This window comes from Mesoplodon mirus (assembly GCF_964341445.2).
Source record: "Mesoplodon mirus genome assembly, chromosome: 17".
NCBI classification, from domain to species: Eukaryota; Metazoa; Chordata; class Mammalia; order Artiodactyla; family Ziphiidae; genus Mesoplodon; species Mesoplodon mirus.
Window position 1 is genome coordinate 11,285,368 of NC_138993.1, and position 26,635 is coordinate 11,312,002.

The window sequence follows — 26,635 nt, forward strand, 5'->3', positions numbered from 1 at the left end:
TGTACTTTTTAATGTTGTTTTGTATTTTTGTATTTTCCTGAGAGGAGTCATTTCATCTCCATTATAAGGGAAAGAGTGACCACATGGAAATCTCTCTGTCAGCCAAGAGGTGTGGAATAATTACTGTGGGCCATCATGGACATTTCCATTGATGTTTAACAATAGCTTACAGATTGAACTTTGTTAGAAAGAGAAATTTTTTTTAAATGCCTGGATATCTTGAAAACTGCATTTATTTGGTTATTCTGAACTTTTATTTCTGAATATATTCCAAAGCTTTACTGCTGATTTCATTTTTATCCTGATAATTCTTAGCAGATTTGTTTTTTAATCATCCACAGGAAAGTTTTATAAGTGAATAATAATGAAGCAAACAATTATATGTATGTGCTGTTTACTCTTCTAAGCACTTTTCATATATTGATTCAGTTAATCCTCATAACAGTCCTCTAAGGAAGTTACTGTGTTTATACTCATTTTACCATGAGGAGACTGAGGCACAGATAGTTTAAGCAGCTGGCCCAAGATCACACAGCCCATAAGTGGCAGAGCCAGGATTCAAACTTAGGTGGCCTGATTCCAAAATCTGTACTGTTTATTACTATGCTTTACTGCTTCTTAAAATAAGTAAGTGAATAGACAGAATGTACTTATTGAATGCTTGTTGACAAAGGTGATGTTCACACCATGAAAATAGGTAGATATTGGGACTTGTGAGGCTTGACTATATGGATATACCCTGTTATTGCCTGAAATGGGGAGCTGTGCTCTGTATAGTCACCAAGAGAGTCAACTTAAGGGCAGAAGAATTATTATTTTAAAAATCATCAAATATGAATACATTTTTAAAAATTTTATATTGATCCATAAATTTAAGAATTTTGAAGGTTGGAAGGGGATAGAATAAGGAAGGGTATATTGGGAGCTTCAAAGACCCTGTAGTATTCTGTTTCTTCAGCTGTTTGGAAGTTTATGGGTAATTTGTTTTTTATTTTTTAACTACATGAATGTTTTATGTATACTTTTCATTACTGTGTTTCCTAATTTAAAACAATATTTATTGATCTGGTTGATTTTAAGAATAATAATGGGATGGAGAAACTGGAAAGAAATAAAGAAAAAATAGAACCAAGCAGTTTTTTAAAACACGTCCAAGTCAGCAATTTACATCAATAATATGCTTTCATTTTTTAAAATAGTTTGCTGTGTTGCTGTGAGAAACTGTTTAGAATGTCGGCAGAGACAGAGAGACAGGGGGAACAAACCTTCACATGCAAGCAGTAAACCTCAAGAAGCTCCCCAAGGTGTGACTGCCACAGCAGCTTCCAAGGTAATTAAACATTTTCTATGTTAAATACAATGTACCTTAAATTTTTTTTTTTTAAGTTCATGAGAACAAAGTGACATGGTATTGCTTGATAATCAGGCAGATGGAGGCTCTGGTCCTGGCTTCTTTTCTTCAGAATTGTATTATCAAGATGACTTAACCTCTCTGAGACTGGTAATTTTTGGTTACTCAGTGAAGATACTAATAATTTCTACCTCGTAGGGTTCTTATAAGGATTATATCAGTTCATAGCACTGAAAAGTTCTTAATTATTACTATTTTTAATAGTTACATATATTTTCACAGAGTTCAGTATATGAATAATGCACTTTTTAAATGGATATGCTTTTGGGGATAGAATTCCCATGATAGTCAACAAAAATATATTGAATGCCCATGAAGTGAATGAATGGTGTACAGTATTTTGGAATGCAGCAGTGATTCTCATTCTAAATTAGCTCTGTTTATTGTATGTTCAACTGACCATTTGCATCACTTCAGACTTTGAGTAACGTGACTTTTAGGTCCTGCATGCTTGACTGTTGCTTACTTCAGCTACAACTTGGAATCCCTTACCCTTGCTTTTACTATTTTATCTTTTTTATTTATTACTATTTTATTTTAGTCACACTGTAGACTTCATGCAGTTCATCAGAATTTGTTTTAATGTTTAGACTTCCACATAGCTTCCCCTTTCTTGAAATGTCCATCCTCATTTTTCACCCCAGTGACTCTGTTCCACTCTTGGCTTTAGCTTAAGTTCAACTCTCTGAGGAAAATGTTTTCTAATACCTTCACTGCCAACCCAGTCTAGGGGAAGTTCCTCTGTTTGATATTTTCATAAAACCTGGCATGTCTCTTGTCACTCACGGTACTTGTAATTAGATGTGTGATACTGAAACAATGAAGGCTCAATAAATGAAGGCATGAAGTAAAAGTTTAATTCATTTAAAAAGTTCTGTGGCTCCAAACTTTTGCAGTTTTCAGGCAGAACAGCCACACATTTAGTCTATCTGTAGTGTAGCGTCTTTCTTTTTCACTACTGTTAGAGACACATTCCTAAAATAATTAAACCATATATTATTTTATTGCTGACAAGTCTCCACAAAGCTCTTCATTGCTTAGAAGATTAAATAGAAACACATCAGCAGTCATGCTTCATGTTATTTGTGTAGGCACAGGAGACTGTATGTTACTTGAGGGCATGTTTGTATCTTATACATCTTTGTGATTACCTTATGTATATCGCACAGCACAAACTCTAGAATCAAACAGTTCTGAGTTTGTATCCTGGGTCTACCACTTACTTGTTTTATGAACCAAGACACATTCCTTAGTCTCTTGTGCCTCAGTTTTTCATTTTAAAGACTGGAAGACAATTTTCCAGTCTTTAAAATGAATATGTATATATGTATATATATATATATATCTTAATGTATAAGGTGTTTGTATGAATTAAATAAAAAGCAATAATGCATTAAAGTACTTAGTAATTCCAGAAATGCAGTGAACATTCAATTAATACTAATTTCCTTCCTCTCTCTAGGAGTTAGCCATTCAATATATATATCATGAAATGAATAAATAAGTTAGTATTTTTGAGAGCTTAGATCTTAAAAGTGTCTGTACTTAATTCAGAAGATAATAGGGAACATTTCAAGCCTGTCAAGCCAAGTAGTACACTGATGGTAGAATATGGACAAAAAAGCTCAATGAGAGGGAAATCCATAGTAATTTAGTTGAGCTAGTCAGTGTCTCTCTAGCAAGAACCTTGGCAATGAAAGATGGATTATAAATGTTGGATATAGAAATATTAGGGAAAAGTTGACTTGGTAAGAAAACACGTTTCAGAATAGAGAATCAATGGAGAGAGTTGGTTTTTTTTTTCCCTATTTTTATTCATTTTTAATGTGGCACTTGAGTAAGTAAACCTTAGTTAATTTTGGTGTGTTACTAACCTGAGTGAACTTGTATTAGCCACATGGTTTCTTTGCACTTCATTTTTTATTCTTTCTAAAAAGGAGCAGTAATACAAGCTTTTCCTATAAAACTGTCTCGAATTAGGTTATGGACATAGAAGTACTTTGTAAACTGTAAAATAGTATATAAATTAAAATATATACAAAGTTTTCATCTATGCTATGAATAGTATATTATTTCTTTCATCATTCTCTGATAAAGATTATTAGCCTATTTTTACATATTAAAGCTGAGGTTCTGAGAGGTTAAGTATCTCACCTAAGGTTATATGGCTGATTAGTCTTGGAATTCTAATGGAAGCTGAATAATTATCAACCTTCAAATACCATACATTTTCACTCTTCTGTGCTGCAAAGGAGTCAGTCGTCTTAAGAGTGAAATAGAATAATTGAGGTTTACAGAGAAACAGAAGGAGACTTATTTGTTATTAATTAGTTAGAGTAACAGGTTACTTTATATGCAGGAATTGTATTTGGTACTTTACATATATTATCTAATTTAATCCACACAATTCTTAACATATTTTGTAAGTGAAGAAGTACTAGATTGAGTTTCAGGGATCTTTGCTGTCTTGCAAGTTTGCTATGTGACATGTTACCTAAAATGTGTGGCTTTTTGTGTCTTGAGCTATAAAAAGGATTTTGGTGGTAATGACCTTTAATGTCTTTCAGCTTTAATATTAACGCCCGACTAAAGTGTTTTTTTTTGCTCACCTTTCTAACATTTTGTAGATCATGAAATGCTTTCACATATGAAATCTCATGTAATAATGTAACGTAATAATTTCATACATTATAAAAGCATGACGGATAAATGAACGTGATGACTTAAAGAGACTTACTAACTAAAGGTAGGGAATGTGAGGCTCAGAAAAATTTACTAACAAGCTTGAGGTCACACAGCAGAGATTTGATCCCAGAGTATAAGATTAATATTTTTATGCCATAATCTTCTAGCCTTTCTTTGTCTATAGAGGTAGCTATGCTGATAAAGAATAAGAACACTAGTAAGCGAAACCATGACAAGAGTAGAAGAGAACAGAAAAAGTGCCTTGTAATAGCATATTGTTGTCAATAAATGTTGTTCAATGAAGAGAGGAGGCAAAGAATGTGGCCAGTTTAATGACTAAATTAAAGGCATTAGAAATTATACTGCTATATAAGTTTCTGTATTATACTATTTTTTCACAATTCTCTCTCTTTTTTTTTTTTAAGACTCCACTAGAGAATGTTCCAGGTAACCTCTCTCCGATTAAGGATCCCGATAGACTTCTTCAGGATGTTGATATCAATCGCCTTCGTGCAGTTGTCTTTCGGGATGTGGTGAGTTATGCCTACTTGATTTCCCAGAAAAAAACTTTCCACTGTCATTCATGTAAAATAATTTAAATTTTATAAGAAAGCTGCATATTAAAACTAAATGTTCTAGTGTCAGGGACTGTAGGTATATAACATGCTTCTGTTTGTAAAATGGACGAGCTTAGCTTTATCTGAAAGCTTATTGATATGTTATTTTTTTAACGATGTTAAATTTTTATTTAATTTTTGTATGGATACTAAGAATAGGGATAACTTTGAAAATTATAGTTGACTTTATCTTGAATCACCTACTCCTGTCTTTTAGTATTCCTTGCTCCATCTCTAGGTACTGAATATTTTGCTAATATCAATGTTCCTTGTATTATGGATAAAAGGGATTAATTCATTAAGGTGTTATTGGCAGTTACATTTGGGGGGCAATTACTTTTGAGATAAGAATCTGCATTTTAAAATATAGATATCAATGGGAATATGAGTTAGAAAGTTTGCTTAATAAAGCTTATTGAAAAGATAGCTTAAGGAAACGGTTTCATGGAACCCTCCAATTATATGATCACTTATTCAAAGTAAGGATAGATAAGATTGGCCTTTCCACAAATTGTGTAGAAACATACACAGCATTTCACAGCGGACGCAATATTGGCAGTACTCCTTAGTTGCTATTTATCAGCCATTTTGGATTCTATTTTTCTTATTTTAATTGATGATTTATGAAACATAGAAGGAAGTTTATGTTTTAAATTTACATTTAATAATAAATTGGATAGAGTACTTTGTACTTGAGAAAGTGGTTAAAATATATTTAAGTGGGGCTTCCGTGGTGGCGCAGTGGTTGAGAGTCCGCCTGCTGATGCAGGGGACATAGGTTCGTGCCCCGGTCCGGGATGATCCCACATGCCACGGAGCAACTAGGCCCGTGAGCCACAACTACTGAACCTGCGCGTCTGGAGCCTGTGCTCTGCAACAAGAGAGGCCGTGATAGTGAGAGGCCCGCGCACCACGATGACAACTGGCCCCCACTTGCCGCAACTGGAGAAAGCCCTCACACAGAAACGAAGAGACAACACAGCCATAAATAAATAAATAAATAAATAAAAGTGTATATATATATATATATATATATATATATATATATATATTTAAGTCATACAGCATAATACTGCATGGTAGGAATATATGATAGAAAAATTCTCACTCTTTAATATATATCAGTGCTTATAAATCACTAAGAAAATTACAACCATACCAACAGAAAAATAGGCAATGGATATAAAATATGAAAATAAGGTAGCAAACGTATGATTTAAAAGTCAGTATAACCAGTAGTCAAAGAAATGCAAATTTAAAACAAGAGTGAGATAAATATTTTACCATTAAATAAACTAAAAAATTTAAATAATAGCACCTCTCATTACAAGGATGCATTGAAACATGCTCTATGACTTATCACTAGTAGGAATAGAAGTTGAATAAACTTTTTGGAAAGCTCTTTACCAACATGTGTTAAAACTCTTATAAATATTGATGCTATTACCCAGTGGTTCTCCTCAAGCTATTTAAGCCCATGTGCTCATCAGAGTTGCCTTCAGGAAAATTGACAACATTATAAATATCCAATATAGAGCTTAATAAATCATAGTATATTCATTTAACAAGAAACTGTGCAGCTATTAACATCATATTTTTGAGGGAAACTTAGTGACATGTAAAATGCTCATGATATATTTTAAGGGAAAGCAGCAGTATGCAAAATACTTATACTACGCAAATATTACATTTGTATGCCAAGTGTACATATATGCACATGTTCACCTTTTTTTAAAAAGTCTGGAAAAAAGTACCCAAGTGCTACCAGTGATTATCTCTAGGTAAACAGTATTTATTTTGTACTTTTTTTCTATTTTCATATTTTCTGTAGTAAATCTGTATTGCTTTTGTAGTTAATAAAAAATAAAGGAATTTTTAAAAATAGGAGATAAAACATATAATAGTATAAAAATCATGCTGTGAGAAACTCTATAATCTGGACTTGAATTTGGACTTGGGAAAAAAATTACTCACTGACAGTTTAACCATTTAGAAATGCGAATTATTCATCCTGAAAAAAAACATGTTGTGGAAAGAATTTTTTTTTTAATGACAGATGATTTGACCCATTCGAACCTAACATAGAAGGGGTTTATGTTAAGTGTGACATTGCATTTAAATTGTTAGTAAATTCTGAATCAGGTTATTGTGGTGGATTATCATAATTTGTCTAGTATCTATAGATGTTTTGTAACTATACTGGATAACCCAACAGTGGTGCTTATTAGCTTTCTTCCTGAAGGAAGGGAATTAGTGTTCCCAGGTGTACCTTCCAAACATCATGGAGGTAACATAATTTGTGTTCATTGAGTTTATACTGTGTATCAGACACTTAGTATACATTATCTCAGCTTTCAGTAAAAGGTTAAGAGAAAGCTAAGACTCAAAAACATTAAGATTACACAGCTAGTGTGAGGTAGAGTCAGAATCCCAAGGTAGATCTTTGCAAAGCACTCTCTTTTTTACCACCATATTTTGTAAATTCTAAGGTACACTTTGATTTTCATTTTAAATAATCTGCAAAATTTGGAAGTGTTTTACAATTGCTATATTTTACAGTCAATTATAGAAATTATAGTAATATTTCTACTTAACTTTTGAAATTTTTACGAATCAATAGTCATTTTTAGTTGCCTTAATTTCAAAACCACATGAGATAAAAAATTAGGTCTTTAAGGAAAAATTATATATATAAAAGCTGTCTGTTACCCACAGAGTATGAAATACTATATTCATAATATTTCAGAACAAATTTAATCTAGTTTGGTCATTTTCTGCATTACCTGTACTAATTCTGTTTCATAGTATTAAATCATCAATAAATATTTCTCATTGTCTTTTTTTCCTAACAAATGCACATAAATTTTGAATCTTGCTCACATTGTGCCTAAATGAAGTAGTAATGTTAAGTGCCTGTTTATGGAGTTACTAGACTTTAAAGCATGTTTGTTTTCGTTATTTCTCTGTTATCTATGGGCCAAGGTAATTACTTGCAATTTTGGCTTGAGTATCACTTTTAACCTAGCTTAGAAAAAAGGCTTAATAACCATCTATATATGATTACTTAGATATAGTCTAATCTGGAAATAGTATTAGAGGTCATTTAGATTTGCCCATTAACAATTTTTCCCTATACGATGATTATCTCGGCTTTTTGGATAGAGCTCTCAAGGTTATATGGCTTTTTATATTTTTGCAAAGCATACTTATTTTAAAGTTATCTTCTCTACTAGACAGCAATCTGCTTTTTTAAAACTATTATCTCTTTATCCTAACTTGGTCAGTCTTTTTCAGACCTTTTACCACGTTGCTGCTCTCCTCTGGAAAAATTTCATTTTGTCATTGAGCTTTTGAAATTGGGAGCCTCAAATATTGGCTCCCAATTCTGCACTGGAAAAATGACCTCATTTTTCCAGAGGAGAATAGTGGTGCTGTTACTTCTTTTTATCTGTTTATGTGTCAAACATTGTGTTAGCTTTTTCTTAAGCTGCCATATCACACTTTTAGCTCATATTGAACTTGTAAAAAATTCATGCTTTATGCTCCCCCACTTTAATACCTCCCCTATTTTACTCATATTGTTTCCTGGTCAGGTAGTGGTATGTTAAAATTGTAATTTTATTCTGTTAATTTTTTTTCAGTTACTTGAAAGTATATTTGAAACTCTTGTCTTTTTTTATTCAGATGTTAAATTATTCTTTTCAAGCTTGTGCTATCTGCATATCTTATAAATATGCATTCTCCGTTGTTATGGAAGTAGTAGATACTAGTAGTGGAGAGGACAAAGAATAAAATTTTGTGGCATATTCAGCAAAATCTTAACATTCTCATTTTTTGAAATTACATTCCAACCTGTAAATCAGATGATATATTTATGGAATTTTTAATCTGTACTTAGATGATACTTATTAAATAGCAGTATATACTTAGCAAGTTTTAGTAAAAGTTAAATGTCATATTTTTGCCTCCATAAAGAAGATGAAACAACAATAGTTTCTTGTACTCTAAGAACTTATACTTTAAAAGTTTGAGTGTCAACACTGCCTTTTCATTTTATGCAGGATGATAGCAAGCAGGCACAGTTCTTAGCTCTAGCTGTTGTTTACTTCATTTCGGTTCTGATGGTTTCCAAGTATCGTGACATTTTAGAACCCCAGCGAGAGACTGCAAGAACTGGAAGCCAACCAGGTAGAAACATCAGACAAGAAATAAATTCACCAACAAGCACAGGTACTTAATATTTGTCTACTTATTTGAATTTTCATCATCATTTATCTCCTCTTTATTTCATTTTACATCTAGATTTAAACTGGTTCTATTCATAATCACCTCAAGTATTTATAAGTAGGTGGTATATAAATGCCAATTTAATATTCTTTACTTACACAAAAATGTAGAATATTTCCTATATTCTCATTTTATCAGGGAGTTTTGGTTTTAATTTTTCTATTTATTAATACAAATCATTTGTACTCCTGTTTAATATGCAAATAACTCATATATTTTAAATGTATAATTTTAAACTTTATAAACATATGAAAGTAGGAGGTCCTTATATAGTAGTTCAATATCAACAATAAGCCAAAATGTAAATCTTTATACCCAAGTTCAAAGATAGCATCCCTTTCTTTCTTCTTTCTTTCTTTCTTTCTTTCTTTCTTTCTTTCTTTTTCTTTCTTTCTTTCTTTCATTGTGTATAGTTATTTCAGTATCTAAATATTCTGTCAGAGATTTATAATAAACAAACATACATTCTAAACTTTATACCAAAGTTGCTTCAACTAAAATCAAAGACTTCTAGACATCAGTGAACCATTTTGGATCATGTTGTCTTTCTCATCTATAGAAGATGCTCATGTTGTAGGAGTTCGTGCATTATCAGCTTTATCTACTCTGCTTGGAAATGATAAACACATTTTCTGGCAACTAATATTTTAATATCATGGGGAGCCTTTTATCAATTGCATTTCTTGCTGGGTGTTTACATCAAGGTTGTTTCTCTGTTGTTTGCAGTGTGACCTTAGTAACCTGGTGGTTATTTCATGTACCACTGGATTAATTTATAATAGAAATTATCTTTCCTAAATAAATGCATATGATGTACAAATTAAATGAATATTTTTTAAAGTGAGTAGAAATTAGTGGTCAAATCTCTGCATTTTGTTTTCCATATTCATATCATATCTCATTTACTTTTTATCGCTATTGTGGAAATACAGATTATATTTAACTGTAATTCTTTGCTGTTGCATGCTGTATTTATTTCTAGTATGTAAACGTGATATTTCTTTGTAGTATACTTTTAACTTTATTCTTCAAATTAAATGTTATCCTACCATTGCAGTTTATGTCTTTTGACCATTTAAAACCCTGAGACTCTATATGTTAATCAACTCTTTCTTCATTTTTAATACATGCATAACAGTCATATATGTATAAAGCAAGCAATATTTTAGTGAACCTTCCAGTTCTGATTTTCTTCTGTTTGTATGTCTCTGTGTATGTTGCTAAAATTACTCTACTTAACGAGTATATTATTTCCTTTCTCTTAATACATAACTTCTTTCCTTCCTCCAGAGACGTGGTCTTTATTACTAGTACTGTTTGCATGTTGTAGTGATATAGAACTGTCTTGGATCTTCAGTGGACCATGTTGCAGGTTGTTACATGCTGGCTCAAATTTGATTCCATAATTTTCTCCACAGTTGTGGTCATACCATCTATCCCTCATCCAAGTTTGAACCATGGATTCCTTGCCAAGTTAATTCCTGAGCAGAGCTTTGCCCACTCATTTTACAAAGGTAATATTAACCTCATCTCCTGACCTATTTGGATATTCTTAAATTTCATCAATTGTTATACAATAACCATCCATAATCTAATTGTTTATAAACAATCATACACCTCAGGTTTCAAGAAGATATAATACGTTGTATTTATACCTGGCTATTGAGAGCAAAATATAGTTTTTATATTTATATTCCATTATATTTCTTTAAGTATCATCTGCAAATTAAGGCTGCCTAATTATATGTACAATAATATGCACAGTAGTGGCATTCACTGGAGATTGCAGAAGAGTCATGTCTTATTAGTGGGACTAAATTAGCCCTAAAATGAAGGCTACTGTGTAATGACAACAAAAAAGTTGAAAAAAAACAAACCTCGGACTTCCCTGTTGGCACAGTGGTTGAGAGTCCGCCTGCCGATGCAGGGGACGCAGGTTCGTGCCCCGGTCCGGGAAGATCCCACATGCCGCGGAGCGGCTGGGCCCGTGAGCCATGGCCGCTGAGCCTGCGTGTCCGGAGCCTGTGCTCCGCAACGGGAGAGGCCACAACAGTGAGAGGCCCGCGTACCACAAAAAAAAAAAAACAAAAACAAAAAACCAAGAAAAAAACAAGCCTCGAAAGCATCAAACTGATAAGTTATTTAATTTTCTGTCAGAACAAAATTCCAACTCTTTTTAAAGGAATACAAAAAAAATCTTCACCAAATAATGTAAAATTCAACATTAAGCATCTAATAAAAAATCATTAAATGTGCAAAGAAGCAAGAAAATGTGATGCATAAGCAGAAGAAATAAATCAGTCGATAGAAACAGATTCAGAAAGGATAGATATAGCAGAATCGTCAGATAAGGGCATTCCAACATCTATTATACATATGTTCAAGATGTTTTTCAATTTAAAGGAAAAAGTGAACATAATGTGAAGAAAAATGGAAGATTTTCGTAAAAAAACCAATTTGCAGTCTTAGAGACGAAAAATAAAATAGTCAAAATGATGTCTCTGGGTAAGATTAACATGAGATTAGTCTGTGCAGAATAAAGGTGAGCCAAACTATGCCCCCCACCCAGGAATTTCCCATGTACACACCCTGCATAATTCCTGGGACAGTGAATATGATAGATTTTACTCTTGTGACAGGGTTATGTTATATATGTTAGCACAGTTGCTTTTTTTTTTTTTGCTTAAAACAGAAATGTATTCTCTCATAGTTTTTGAGGCTAGAAGTCCAAAATCAAAGTGTCAGCAGGGCCATGCTCTCCCTGAGGGCTCTACGGGAGGATCCTTCCTTGTTTCTTCCTAGCTTATGGTGGGTGCTGGCAATCCTCAGCTTTCCTTGGCTTGTGTGAGCATCAACTCCAGTCTCTGTCTCCATCTTCACATGACCATCTTCTCTCTGTGCCTTTGTCCAGATTTCCTTCTTTTTGTAAGAATATGAGTCATATTGGACATGGGCCCCACTCTAATCCAGTTTGACCTTATTTTCACTTGATTATATCTGCAAAGACCCTATTTCCAAATAAGGTCATATTCACAGGTTTTGGGGGGACATGAATTTGGGGGAACATTATTCAATCCATTGTAACTACTCAACGGTTGGTTCATTGCTTTGTGTGTCTTTTAGTCTTGTCTTTTTTCTTTTTCTCCTTTGATACTTGATTCACATCTTTTTAGCACAGTTGCTTTTAAGAAAAGGTGATTTATACAGGTAGCTCTGACCTAAACACATGAACCCTGTAAAGGCAGAGAGTTTTCTCTGGCTGATTTGGAAGAGGAAATGAGAGAGCCTCAAAGTGTAAGAGGGATCCGAAATAAAGGAAGTTTTTCATTGCTGAGATGGAGGTGACCATGCAACAAAGACCTGAGGTCACCTTGTAGGAGCTGAGAGCACTTCCCAGCAAGGGACTGAATTCTGCCAATAACTGGAGTAATTTTAGAGAGGGCCTTGAGCTCCAGATGATACCACCGTTCAGTGTACTTCATACATTGGCTAATGATATGGAAGAACAACTTATAGAACAAATAAAGCAGCAAAGTATTTCTTATTACAACTTGATGAATGGACAGATATTTTTCATAAACGTGCAAACTTTGGACATAATGATGAAATAAAGGAAAAATTCTTTTCAGCTTTATTGCTTACAAAGGCATCTAACTCTGAGTTGTATAAACTAAGAAGGATTAGACTAAATTAGATTAGATTAGATTGGAGTGTCATCTGGAATTTGTTTTGTGTAGAAGTGTGTTCCAAAAGGTTAGCTGCAGTGACTAGAATATACTCTGGAGTAGTTAACCTGATTAAGGAGCCTGCATCAGAATATCTATGCACTGCTTTCTTTATCAAGAAAAGTTTACTATGAAACAATTTTAGCTGAACTGCATAATGGTCTTAGTGGTATAATAAAATTTTGAATTACTTTAAGGCCGATGTGGTAAATTTTCTATTCTTTTAATTATATGATAATATGGTACGTGATAGTAAGTAACTGTTACTGCGTGCTGTCATGCAGTGGTTATTGAGAGGAAAAGTTCTGTTGATGATGTTGGAAATACAAAGTCAATTCGTAGTGTTTTTACAGGATAAGAAACCAGTTTCATCCCACTCTTTAAAAATTAGTAGAACTGGCCTCTTTGTCAGACATATAAACTGTGTTAAATGAACTTAGTACTTCCAAGCAGGAAAGGATTGCAACATGTATTTTTAGTGTCAGAAAAGATGAAAGAACAAAAATAAAAGTTAGAATGTTGTAAGTACAGTTTCTATGACATCTTGCATAATTTAATAAAAGTTATTTTAATAATATTTATTATATAATAGTTATTATCAATGAAATATCTCTGTCTTAAGAATGATCTTGATTTTGCTCATCTTGAAAAGTTATCTCCTATCATTTTATGTATTTGATAGAATGTCTTGTATTTTATTTTACATTAAAAGGACATTCGTATATACAAAATTTATGGATCTGGAATCTATTTCTTTCATTGAAATATAATTTATGTTTGATTATAACTGTATGGGATAAATTATTGGAAATGAGTATTGATGAACATTGCGGGTATATTTTGAAGATACAGCATTTCTAGTTTCATTTTGGGTAAAAGTATAAAATGAATACATGTTCTGAGCTCTCTGAGTTCTCATTCTATCAACATAACTCTGTGACACGGCTTTCTCCACTCTGCGTGTTATTAAAATAAAACAAAAATAGGCTAGCTATATGTTATTCCCATGAGTAGTAGTATTGCCAGTTCTACTTGGATTAGATAAGTTAACAAGCAAAAGTTCATCACATTATAAACTTTAAATATTTATATTCCCAGTATTTGTTCAAAATGTTTATATAGGCATTTCTTTTGGGGAATCGCTCTTAAAACTTTTTGTTTATTTATGATGTATACTGAAAAAAGTTACAAGTACAGTAATATTTGTCTAGATTGATCACCTATACCCACACTTTCAGTCAACAACATGGATAGTTTTTGTATTTTTTTTCCCAATTTACCTTTGTTCTGATTATATTCATTGAAATTTAATTTTATGTCTATGGAGTCAAATAATACAAGCTTTTATGCTTTTATTTTCTGTTTTGAGAAGACTGATCTGTACTACTCTTGAACTCCTTCACACTTTACTGCCTTTTTTCACCTCATTATTGAGCCTTTTAAAAAACTCTGAATTAGCTCTTGGTTGGGGACCGCTGATTTAGTCTGTTACTGATGACAAGTTTTAAAATAACATTATTATATAAAATAATAAAGTAATGAAATGTAATTTATATTTAATATAATACATTCATATAATATTCCATAATATAACAAATATAATAATTTTTCTTTCTAAAAATTTCTAAGGGATTCCTATAGTTTTCAAAACAGTTAAAATGTCTTAACTTATAGTGGCAAGACTACTCTAGTTCTAACTTATCTGGATTACTACAGTCGTCTCCAAAGTGGTTTCCTCACCTCTTGTCTTGCTGGTCTTTATTTGATTTTTTTATAGTTGCTGCAGTTTATTTTAAAATAAAAATGAGATTATGTCTCTTTTTGACATAAAAATTTCTCATAACATTTAGAGTAAAATATCGCTACTTTCCTAACTTAATCTCATGTGGTTCTTGCATTTGCTCACTACAATGAAACTACCTTTTAGTTCTTTAATCATGCCAAGCACTTTCCTGCCTCGTGATCTTTGTATTTTGTTCCTAGTTTTTGGCTCTCTCTTCTCCCTATTTTTTGTATGACTGGAGAGTACTTATCCTTCAGGTATCTGGTTAAAGGTCACCTCCTCACAGAGGCTTTCCCTGACTACTATAGCTAAGGAGCTTCCACCCCACAACCACCTTATTTTCTTATCATGGCATCCTCTTTATTTCCCTTCTTGCACTTATACAATTTATTTATTTGTTTGTCTATTAGAATGTGTGCTTGAAGAAGGTAATTCTTAATATCTAGCATGGCACTTGGAAGTACATACAGTAAATATTTGTTAAGTAAATGGGTAAGTTATTGAGAAAGCTAAATAATTTTTAAAAAGCTGAATATTGATGGTAGCCATAAAATGTATTTCATTAATAAACATACTTAAAACAGAGAAAAGAAATTTTTATTCATAGCTTGTGCTAGAAGCTATAGAAACTTTATGTTAATTTTCCACATTAGGTTTCAAAAGAAGAATGTTAATATTTAGGTGAACTTACAAATAAATATGTTGTATTAGTTTTCCTCTAACAATTTATTGTCAGGGAAAAGAATTATGTTCACAGAAAATAAAATAATTAAGATATTGTGCCACTTATACGAGAATAGACATATGGCATAAACAGTCTACAAATAGGTAGGAATTTGTATAAGTATTTCATATATAATAAATATAACTTTTCTAATCAAATGGAAGAGGAAGTATTATTTGGCAAATGGTATTACCAAATGGGGTAGCCAATTGAAAAAAATAAATTTATATCCTTATTTCATATAACATGCTAAATAAATTCCACATGTATTAAAATTTAAAGCGAAAAAGGAAACTGAACATAATTCAAGAAAATTAAAATTAATATTTATATAATATAAGAAAAGATGTTTTAAATCATAACATCAAAGACTGAAGTTGTAAAGATATGACTAAGTTTTATTTATCTGCATGTCTGAAAATGTTAACAAAATTACAAGAAAAAATGCAAACAGGAAAAAATTTACATTTATGTGATAAAAGTTAATCCTTAATAAATAAAGAACTCTTACAGATCAATTAAAAGAATATATCACAGTAATGGAAAAATGTAAAAAATAGCTGAACAAGTTAATAAGAGATAGGCAATGTAAGTACAAATAAGGGAAATTTATTTAAATCTACTCATAATCAAATACATTTATATTGAAACAAAACTGTACCATAATTTTCAAATTTGGCAAAATTTTGAAGGGTGAGAATATAAATATGTGCATTTTACATAGAATAAAAATATCCGTGATCCTTGTTCTACTAATTTTACTCTTAGAAATATATATTAAGGGAGCACTGAAAGATATGCCAATAATTTTTTTACCACTCAGTTTTTATTTATTGCATACTTAGAAATAAAGCTAACATTTATTAAATAAATTGCTACATTCATATAATCAAACACTATGATTTTCAGCTTGCACATTTGTTATTTTATCTTGCTTTTGGAGTCATTTTTAATGGACTCGTAATTCATTATATGGGTGCATTATAATTTATTTTACAAGTACTCTACACTGTCATTAGTATATATAGAATTCTTATTGAATACTGATGTCAAATATCCTATATATTTTATCTTATTTATAGCTGAAAATCATGCTCAGTTATCCCTAACAAATATTTTTTTAAAACTTCGACTCTTTAAAATAAATGTCTGTTTTCAGTATTAGTAAGGGTACCAACAAAAGCCTCCCTCCTCTCTTTTTTCTTTCATCTTCTAATTTGATCTTTTTTCCAACTTACCTTATGATTCATTCATTATGTATTTGCTGAATAAATGAATGGTTTCCTATTACATACTAGGTACTGGAGATACATAATAGTGATCACAAAGTCCCTATGTTTATGAAGCTAACATTCTAGTGAGGAAGATAGACTTTTAGAAACCACACACTTAAATATATAATTGCAAGCTATGTTGCATTCTAAGAAATAAAATTACAGATTATTATGAGAAAGTACAAAAGAAGAAAGCTAATTTAATTTGGGGGTTGGGAAAGGCCTTATAGAAGTGATATTTAAGCTTTGAACCAAACAATGAAGTCAGTTAGTTTGGGAAAAAGAATGGGGATAGTGGAAGCACATTTCTGAAAAGGTAGCCACATATTCAGAGAAATTCCTTGGCATATTTTGGGAACATATGTGGGTGGAACGTAAGAATTGAGTGAAAGGGAAGCATTCCATGAATTTAGACAGGTAAGCAGGAACCAAATCATGTAGGGCTTGTAAACTATGCTAAGGATCTGGTTTTTAAACTAAGCAGAGGAGTGTTATATTAGTGTTCCATTGCTGCCATAACAAATTACCACAGACTTACTGGCCTAAAACAACACAAATATATTATTTTATAGTTCTGTAGATCAGAAGTCTTACATGGATTTCACCAGGCTAAAATCAAAACATCCTCAAGGCTGCATGCCTTTTTGGAGGCTCTTGAGGATAATCCATTTTCCTTGCCTTTTCCAGCTTCCAGAGGCCACTCATATTCTTGGCTTGTGGCTTTGTTTCTTATTCTTATTCCTCCATTTTTTTTTTTTGTGGTACGTGGGCCTCTCACTGCTGTGGCCTTTCCCGTCACGGAGCACAGGCTCCGGACATGCAGGCTCAGCGGCCATGGCTCACGGGCCCAGCCGCTCTGCGGCATGTGGGATCTTCCCGGACCGGGGCACGAACCCGTGCATCGGCAGGCGGACTCTCAACCACTGCGCCACCAGGGAAGCCCTTATTCCTCCATTTTTAAAACCAAGAACTGTGCATCTTTCGGACTATTCTGTAGTCATATCTTCCTCTGAGCACAGCTAGGAAAGGATTTCTGCTTTGAAGTTTGATTGAGCCGACCTGGATAATCCAGGTTAGTCTCTTCTCAGAGCCCTTCCATTTAATGTCCTTTTTGCCTTGTAAGGTAATATTCACAGGTTATGGAGATTAGGACGTGGACGTCGTTGGGAGGGAGGGGGCATAATTCTGCCCGCTACAAGTATCATACAATTTTACAAGAGTATTCTGGTTTATAATTTTACAAGAGTATTCTGAGTACAGTGAGGGAATAGATTAGAGGGGCATTGAGGGTAACTGAATAAACCATTGGAGGCTATTGCTTTCTAGGTAAGAACTGCTATTGCTTAGGACTAAGGTGCGGTGGCAGTAGAGATTAAACAGGAAGATAAATTAGACATACTTTGGAAGTAAAATTGACAGGATATGGTAATAGATTGGATGTGGGGCATGAAGGTATGAGAAGTTTTCAAAGATAATACCTAGCTGTCTGGTCTGAAGTACCGAGATGATAAGTATCATTTGTCAAAGCAAGCAAGAACGGAGGTAGATTATTTGAAGAAAATGACCAAGACTTCCATTTTTAGATGTATTAATTTTGAGATGTCTGTGGAAATCTTCTAAGCCTTTGGGAAGCTAAATCAAGCACGCACATTACAGGTGATAGCCTGATACATTTCTTAATCCTCATAGCACACATAAGATCTACATTTTTCAAGTGTGGTCCTTGCAGCTTTCAAAGCGTAACTAACTTGTTCAAGATAACATGGAAAACTAGTAAGTTGTGGAGCCAGAATTGAAACCTTTATCAATTTGACTACATTCCCATTATCTTTCTTATGACATATTCTTTTCAGAAAGGAAGGAGAAATACCTAAAGTACCTGAAGAGAGGCGGGAGTAAGAGGTTGTTCTTTTAGGGTGGGAGATACTGATCTGCAGATAAAGGGACCAGAGCTAGGGATGAGAGGTAGAAATTGAAGATAAGTAGAGAGAATAGCCGATAGAGTGGTTGGGCTCTGTATTTTCTTTTCTCTTTGGAGTTTTGGTTAATTTTTATGCAATTTAACTAATTTGCATTTAATATAAACAAGATATACAAGTTATATACAGATCTTTATGTTTATTTTAAATTACTCTAATGTGAATAGTTTGCTTAATATTACTATTTGAAGAGCAAATAAGTAATCTTGATGTAATTTTTAGTGCTATACTAACAAGAAGCTATATGTTCCTTTCATGTTATTCCTTATTAAGGTAGTTTGGAAAATAGCAATTTGAGTAATTTAATAGGTAAGAAATATTGAAACACTTCATAAGTTATCATAAAACAAGATTTTTGGTGGAAGGAATGTGTTAAATGAGGTCACCATGTAGAAATCATGTCATTTGCTGAACTTAACCCCATATTTTTCCAAACATGCATTAGATGAACTCATTAGGTTCAATGAAAAACAGTAAGAAAAAGAGGCATCTGGCACCCAACTGCCTGTTCTGACAAAGTTAAGATCACTCAGGCTAGTAATATTTCTCCTTTGTGTACTGACATGGCCTATTGCTACAGAAACTGTTGAGAACTATGGAAAACTTGGAAGTCTCCTGTCAGTAATATAACCTGCACAGGTGCAATCATTTATACTTTCTATGCTGCTCATGCTTAGCTTCTATTGAAGTCACTTGGGTTAAATCCTCAAAGTACTTTAGTGTTACAAAGAAGCATTCTGGAAACATGTTAATTCATCTAAGCTGCAGTTTATGCTATCATCTGAGAGTGTGTTCTGTAAATGCATAATGGGAAATTAAGGTAGGTTTTTTGAGTATTGACCTGTTTTCTATTTGTAATTACTGTTATAAAATTTTTCATTGGTGTTTATTTTTATTTCTAGGTGAATAAGATCATAAACTTTACAAAACTTATGTATTTGAATAGAATTCTTATTGAAATATCAAAATTACTGCTCTCTTGAAATAATTCTTTTATCATTCACAGTAAAAAAATTAAGATTTTTATTACTGTATAAATATTTTGATGAGTCATTTGAAAATATTTTAATATTCAAATTTAATAAACTTTTAATTGTGTTTTATAATCAAGAGGTCAACATTTATATTGAAGTTCCATGTATCTAGCTACTGAGTTATAGATTTTAGTTGTCTACTGAGTCAGTTGAATAGAAAAGCAAAAAATTTTATAGTTGGTAGAAAAAATCTTTTTATATGACACCTTGTGGACACAAACCAAAGATTTTAATTTCTTAGATATTTTGTTTGCTAGCAAAATGCTTATATTTCAGACAAATACAACTTGAAAAGTTTACATTTTTGTGTAGCTCTTAATGTAAAACACATCATAAATAAAGATTCTGAGACATCATGTTAGGGTAAAGCCAAACCTGTAGACAAGAGCTATAAATTAGCTAAATTTAGACTAAGTGCTAGACTTGACTATATGCCTTTTGAGAATTAAACTCTGTAAGAAAAGTTAGCCCATGCTAGTAACTATTCCACTGTGATATTTTGTTGATGTTAGAGTTCTTATTTTGTTTCTGTGTTTACATTCTCTGTCCTGTTGCCATAGAAATGTCACTACCGCTGTTTAATTCTCTCCTGATTTTTCTGCTGTAATTGTTTTCTCTCCAAGAATATGTAATCTGTAGATTAAACATGCATTAAGTAAACTCAGTAGTATCTCTAAGAGTGGAAATAACTGGCTTAGCCATCTTCCCATCCTATATTCCTAGGTAATTTCATCAATTTCCAAAATTTGATTATCACCTCTGTTTGAATATTCCCTAAATATATGGCCATAGTTTCTTTGACTTACAGATATAAATGTCCCAGAGATTCTGCATACTCAATTAATTCATTATTTTCCTGAACAAACTTGCTTCTTTTTTGCTTTCTTCTTCAGTTAGTGACATATCACCATTCTTTTTTTTTCTTTAAGCTAGATATTTCAGAAGGATCTTGATTCTTTCTCTTCCATCTTATTCCTAATGCTATTATTCTAAATTGTCTTAATCTGCTCTCACAAGGTTTTATTTAAAAAATGCCAAATTGTTATCTTTACCTCTTACCTTTTTCCTTCTCTAGTGTTTTGCCAGTAATAATACTGAAATTTTCTGTCTTCTCAAAAAAGCTTTATGCAGTTATTTTAAGTTTTAGCCTTGAGAACAACTAAGAAAAACCTATTTTTCATGTTGTTCATCTAGTATTTGAATATTATTATCATGTTCTACAGAGTAATCTTTTGTTCTTTCAATTCTAACATCCTTGCCCAAACAAGCAAAACTAAAACCTATTTAATAAATATGAGGAAAACTGCCACATTACATGGACTTGTGAGAGATGTATATCTTTAGTTTCCTGTTCTAATAACCTTTCAAATAAAAGAAACAAAGAAATAAACAACAACAGCAAAAACACCTAAGGGCAGTTTCGGTACTTCCCTGGTGGTGCAGTGGTTAAGAATCCATCTGCCAGTGCAGGGGAGATGGCTTCGATCCCTGGTCTGGGAGGATCCCACATGCCGTGGAGCAACTAAGCCTGAGAGCCACAACTACTGAGCCCACGTGCCACAACTACTGAAGCCTGCACGCCTAGAGCCCGTGCTCCGCAACAAGAGAAGCCACCACAATGAGAAGCCCGCGCACCACAACGAAGACCCAACGAGCCAAGAATGAATGAATGAATAAATAAATAAACAAACAAACCTAAGGGCAGTGTTATAGAACTTACAGATGTTAATTTCGAAGAGATCATAGACATAATTTAGTTTGCCCTTCTTGTATTACAAAGAATAACTATTAGTTATTAAAGTAATACAAATAGCTGCCATTTACTAAGTATCTACTTCATGCAGGAACTGCACGTAAATAAGTGTATATCTTATTTTCTTCTTCAACATGACTTTATTAAGTTACAAGCTATTATTATTCCCATTATACTTAGATTAGATAAATTTTTCAAGGTCATCATTTAGAATTTGATAACATTTTATTATATGAAAAACTTTATTATAGTGACCTTTGTATAATGAGATTTGATAGGAATTTAACATTCTAAAGATGGTTTTCTTTTTATCTATTTTAATTAGTAATATTATATACGTTTTTATACATATTTGTGATTCAATTTTCACAAATTGAAATTTATATTTATTCACAAAGAATCATCATGAGTATTCCAAAATAATTGTTCTTAAAGACACATGTGGGCCTCCCTGGTGGCGCAGTGGTTGAGAGTCCGCCTGCCGATGCAGGGGATACGGGTTCGTGCCCCGGTCTGGGAGGATCCCATATGCCACGGAGCGGCTGGGCCCGTGAGCCATGGCCGCTGGGCCTGCGCATCCGGAGCCTGTGCTCCGCAACGGGAGAGGCCACAACAGTGAGAGGCCCGCATACCGCAAAAAGAAAAAAAAAAAAAAAAAAAAAAAAAAAACACACATGTAGGTTAAATTCGTAAGGCTCACTATTCTATTATCAAAGCACTTATCCTTTTGAACTAATCATTTGACATGCTTTTTGCAATTAACTCTTTAGAATTTTATGTATTATGTGTAATTTAAAATATATCTTTAACTAGTTTAAATATTTCAATCAGGCATTTCATTATTGGTTACTGAAATACCAAAAAATATATAAAAGTAACTTAATATTTTTAAGGCGATATTAGAGAAGTATAATAATTTATCTTGCATGGTTGGTAGCTAACAATAAAAGTATAAAATATGAGCTTTATATAATAATTATTTACAATCTGCTATAAGCAATTGTGGTAGGAACTATTTCTCCATGCTTATATATTAATTTTGAAATGCCAGATGATTTATAAAAGAAACAGGGTTCTGTTGATGCTTGCCAAACAAAATGACAGGTGTATGTGGTTGATATATTTTAATCAAGTTGTGTTGTTACGCACATCTATTTAGCAGATTTTTTGTTCCTTACAGGTTTTCTTTTGTTTATCCTAATATGTGAGTATATTTTATTAATGATACTGGGTTTTTACTTGTGAAGCTTTTTGTTTAAATCAGTTTCTTTCATTACAGAAACACCTGCTGCATTTCCAGACACGGTAAAGGAAAAAGAAACACCAACCCCTGGTGAAGATATTCATGTAGAAAGTTCCATTCCTCATACTGATTCAGGAATCGGAGAGGAACAAGTGGCTAGCATCCTGAATGGTGCAGAATTAGAGACTAGCACAGGCCCTGATGCCATGAGTGAACTGTTATCTACTTTGTCATCCGAAGTGAAAAAGTCACAGGAAAGCCTAACTGAGAACCCCAGTGAAATGTTGAAGCCTGCGCCGTCTATATCTAGCATTAGTCAAACCAAAGGCATCAATGTCAAGGAAATATTGAAAAGTCTTGTGGCTGCCCCAGTTGAAATTGCAGAATGTGGCCCTGAACCTATCCCATACCCAGATCCAGCACTGAAGAGAGAAGCGCAAGCTATTCTTCCTATGCAGTTTCATTCCTTTGACAGGTAGGTACTGAACTTATTATTTACAGTGCTCTATGCATAGAAGGAAAATTAGAGTCTGTTAATTTAAAAATATTAGGAGGGTCTTGAAAACATTATATTTTTTACTGTAGATTCTTACTACAAAGACTATCAAAGTGACAGGCCAACTGGATTGATCTCATAGGCATTTTAATAATATGTTTCAAAAAGGGGGGTTCAATATGAAATGGCGGATAGCACATTGAATTGGAAATAGGGAAACACAGATTCTGATTATAATCTATCAAGTGACTACAGTAGATTGGAGAAGTTATTTTATATATATATATATGTGTTTTATATATTATATACATTTATATACATATATGTGAGGAAACTGGAAGGTAATTGTTTTTTGTTTTAGGGAGAAAAGATCAAGTTAGGAAATCAAATGTTTCTTAAATGTCAAAATAAATATATAATCAAAATGTAATATATATTCCATAATGTTTTCTCTAAAATAGCCAAACTGCTTTGTCCCAATTAGAGACAGTAATTTTTTAGAGTTTAGGGGTTGAGGTGTGGCAGTAAAGCCATTTCCAGTTAGGATGAATTATCTTTTTCATACATAAATATGATTTAAAATTTGCCTATAAGCATTTCAAACAGCATCCTACAGATATTTCTTGAAAATTTATTGTGAAAATATGAATGGCATTAGTCATCATGTCAAATATAAAGAGATAGAATCAGGTTTGTTTTCTGTGAACTTAAAGTAGTAAAAGGAGATAAAATGTTTGCAGATAGTTGTCTATAAGATAAAATGTGTTAAGTGTCAGAAGTTTTTTAAAAACTAAAAAAAGGAGGGGTATAAAAGGTAGGAAATTGTTTCTTTTTTTTTAATAGTTTGGAGGTTCATTCATATAGTTCCTTGGACGTTCCTTATGCCAATTCATATTTGGTTTGTGTTCCCAGAATATATGTATATGTGTGTTTATGAGTTTATATAAGCATAAGCATGTAAGTATTTGTATATATCTATAAATCTTTATCTATACATAAACGGTGTAATAATTTAACTTGGGGTCATAAGTTTTATGTTCCATTTAATTTTTAAGTTCTATACCTAAATTTTGTTAAAATATAAAACAGTAAATACAGAGAATCATTGTAATTTGCATAAGAGAATCCAGTGAAATAAACATTAAGTAAAATATTTCTGTTCTAATTTGGATTATCGTTAGAACAGTTTTTTTCATTAAAACTTAATGAAGCAGTCATCTGAGTGCCAATATTCTTAGCTACTCAAAATTTATTACATTTTTGAGGATTTTGCTTTACAAAAAATAGAACTTTCCACTTGTTCCTGGTAGCATTTGTGCAAAATGCAATGAGAGTGGAATCATTCTTCTAAATTGCATAAGTAGAAATGAAATCGAGGAGCACAAAGCATATTTCAGTTCTTTTTAGGAGAAGGGTCTCCAGTGTAGTTAATATATGCAGTAGCTCAAGTACTATCAAATGTAAATGATGAGGTGATATTGATGAAAGGAGGGGATTGAGGTCTCAGGGGGCGCTGATGACGGATTGAACAGAAGCGGCCTTGCACTGCACGTAACTCAAGTCTGTCGTCTTCAGTGCTCAAAGCCATAATGGGAGGTGGCAGTCTGAAATGAGTTGCCACGGCAAAGAGTATTATTTTTGAAATGCTTTCACACAAATCACTAGGCCCTGCATACAACTTAGTTTCATGCTTTAATGTCATCAGGAGGCACAAATTGGTGTGTCTAATTGTTTGCCACCTGCCAGGAAAATGAGCTGCCAGCCAGCCAGACGGGTTTGATTGTCTGTCAGCCATTCAATAGATTGAGAGTGACAACATCAAAAATTTAACTTCAAACTCTGGAGCTTTGAGCAGCTTTTCTGAGACATCATCCCCACAAGTGCTTCTGGACAACTGCATTTTTCAATTATATTACCAATATATTGCTACCATTTGCCTTATCTGTCTTAAGGTAGCTATAATTACATTATGAAGTATATAAACATATTTCTGAAGCAGTAAAGTCTGAAATTCAAGTTATGACATGTCTTTTAACATCAGATTGAATTCCTTGAAACTAGGATCCAAGAAGACAGGCTTTAGAGGCAAATCTTGAATACTTACAGTTTCAAACACAGAATTAGCATGGGTCTTACTCTACCAGTAATGTATTTTTCATTTATATCTTTAGTTGAAAAATAGCTGTAAACTCAGTTGCTCATTTCTTTGTAACTAAATCGTACATAATAATATTGTACAATCGCAGTAGAAATCACCTAGGATTTTCCTTTTGTTAGCCAATAGTTTATTTGTTCTATTGAAAACTTGCTAACAATGTATTCTTTATACTTATTCTAGATTGTAAGTTTGGGAATAACTTCCTAAAACAACTGATGTCAATTGAGTTATGTTAACTTATGCTTTACATGTGGAGTTTCTCCTCACTTAGGATGGCGCATTGATGAATTTCAGTGTTTTGAAGTTTGTAATATCGTTCTCATTCGGTAAATTGCAACATCAAATTTTAGAGACATTTAGACTTCACTAAAATAAACCTTTTTCTTTTAGTATTAAATCTTTCATCAGGTTGTATTATGAAATATTATATAAGTTTTCTTATCTACATATATGAGAAATGCTGATTCTTTTTCTTTCATTTCCTCCAGTCATCATCTATGCAGATTTAAGTATATGTCTTTTATTACAATGAGTGGCCCTAACAAATAAATGTTTATGCATTGTAAAGCACTGAAAATCCTAGACATCCGCTACTATCATTCTATAGATGGAACACACTGTATGTGTAGAGGAAATATGATTACGAAACTACAAGAGTTTTTCTGCTGTTTTGTTACTATGAAGCGAAGAGGAATATTTATCATGGTTTTATTTCTAAGAGAAGAGTTTAATAATCTCATAATAGAACTTATAAATCTATTTGCAAAGTTCCCCAACAGTACTGTCTCTTGTGGTAGGTAGATTTCTGTGTAGATCTATGGTTTATAAAATAGTCTAGCTGAACTGTATTTTTTTCAGGCATCAGTAACTCTGTAACTTTTAGATTGAGAGAATGCTTTTCTCTAAAACCACAAATTAAGCTTTACCATATCCTTTAAACTAAAATTTAACCCTGTATATCCAAATGCTTTTAATCTTTTGAGAATTTTGTATATATCTGTGATTTAGCTCAGTCTTAATTCTCCAGGGATTCCTGAGACGCCCCCTTAGTTTGGACAAAAGACAATAAAAAAAGGCAGAGGACAATATGTTTCTCCATATATTTTAACTGTCGTTATATTTCAGAAAATTATCTTAAGTCTGGGATATCACAAAAAGCTAGTAATTGTGTTGCTTCTCTGGCTAGCATACAATGATCTTATGATTTATATTTCATCCCTTTTGATTTTACATACCTGCTTGTGTTTCAGTTACTGGGTTTGATATGTTCGGGCAAATTAGTTTGCATTTTTTCCCTCAAACTTCTAATATCCTTGCTTCCAAGTGTTTCATTCTCTGAAAAAGAAAATCTCTGAAATAAAAAATATTTTGTAAATATTATGGGACTAAAAAGCAATATATATAGCCTTCATATTACTGAACCTAAAGTATAAGCTTAGTCTAGGTATTCTCTCTCTAGTTTTTTA

The 26,635-nt window shown here is 32.6% G+C and overlaps 1 protein-coding gene across 4 annotated transcripts in view; it reads left to right on the plus strand.

Annotated features, from left to right (window-relative positions):
- Positions 1–26,635, plus strand: part of NBEA (neurobeachin) — a 612,123-nt gene that overhangs the window by 187,213 nt on the left and 398,275 nt on the right. For all 4 annotated transcript variants that reach the window (XM_082602053.1, XM_082602054.1, XM_082602055.1 and 1 more), the window contains 5 exons: positions 1,200–1,330; positions 4,522–4,629; positions 8,775–8,943; positions 10,419–10,514; positions 22,552–22,990. In XM_082602053.1, the coding sequence (XP_082458179.1) occupies positions 1,200–1,330; positions 4,522–4,629; positions 8,775–8,943; positions 10,419–10,514; positions 22,552–22,990 (943 nt within the window). The remainder of the gene's footprint in view (positions 1–1,199; positions 1,331–4,521; positions 4,630–8,774; positions 8,944–10,418; positions 10,515–22,551; positions 22,991–26,635) is intronic.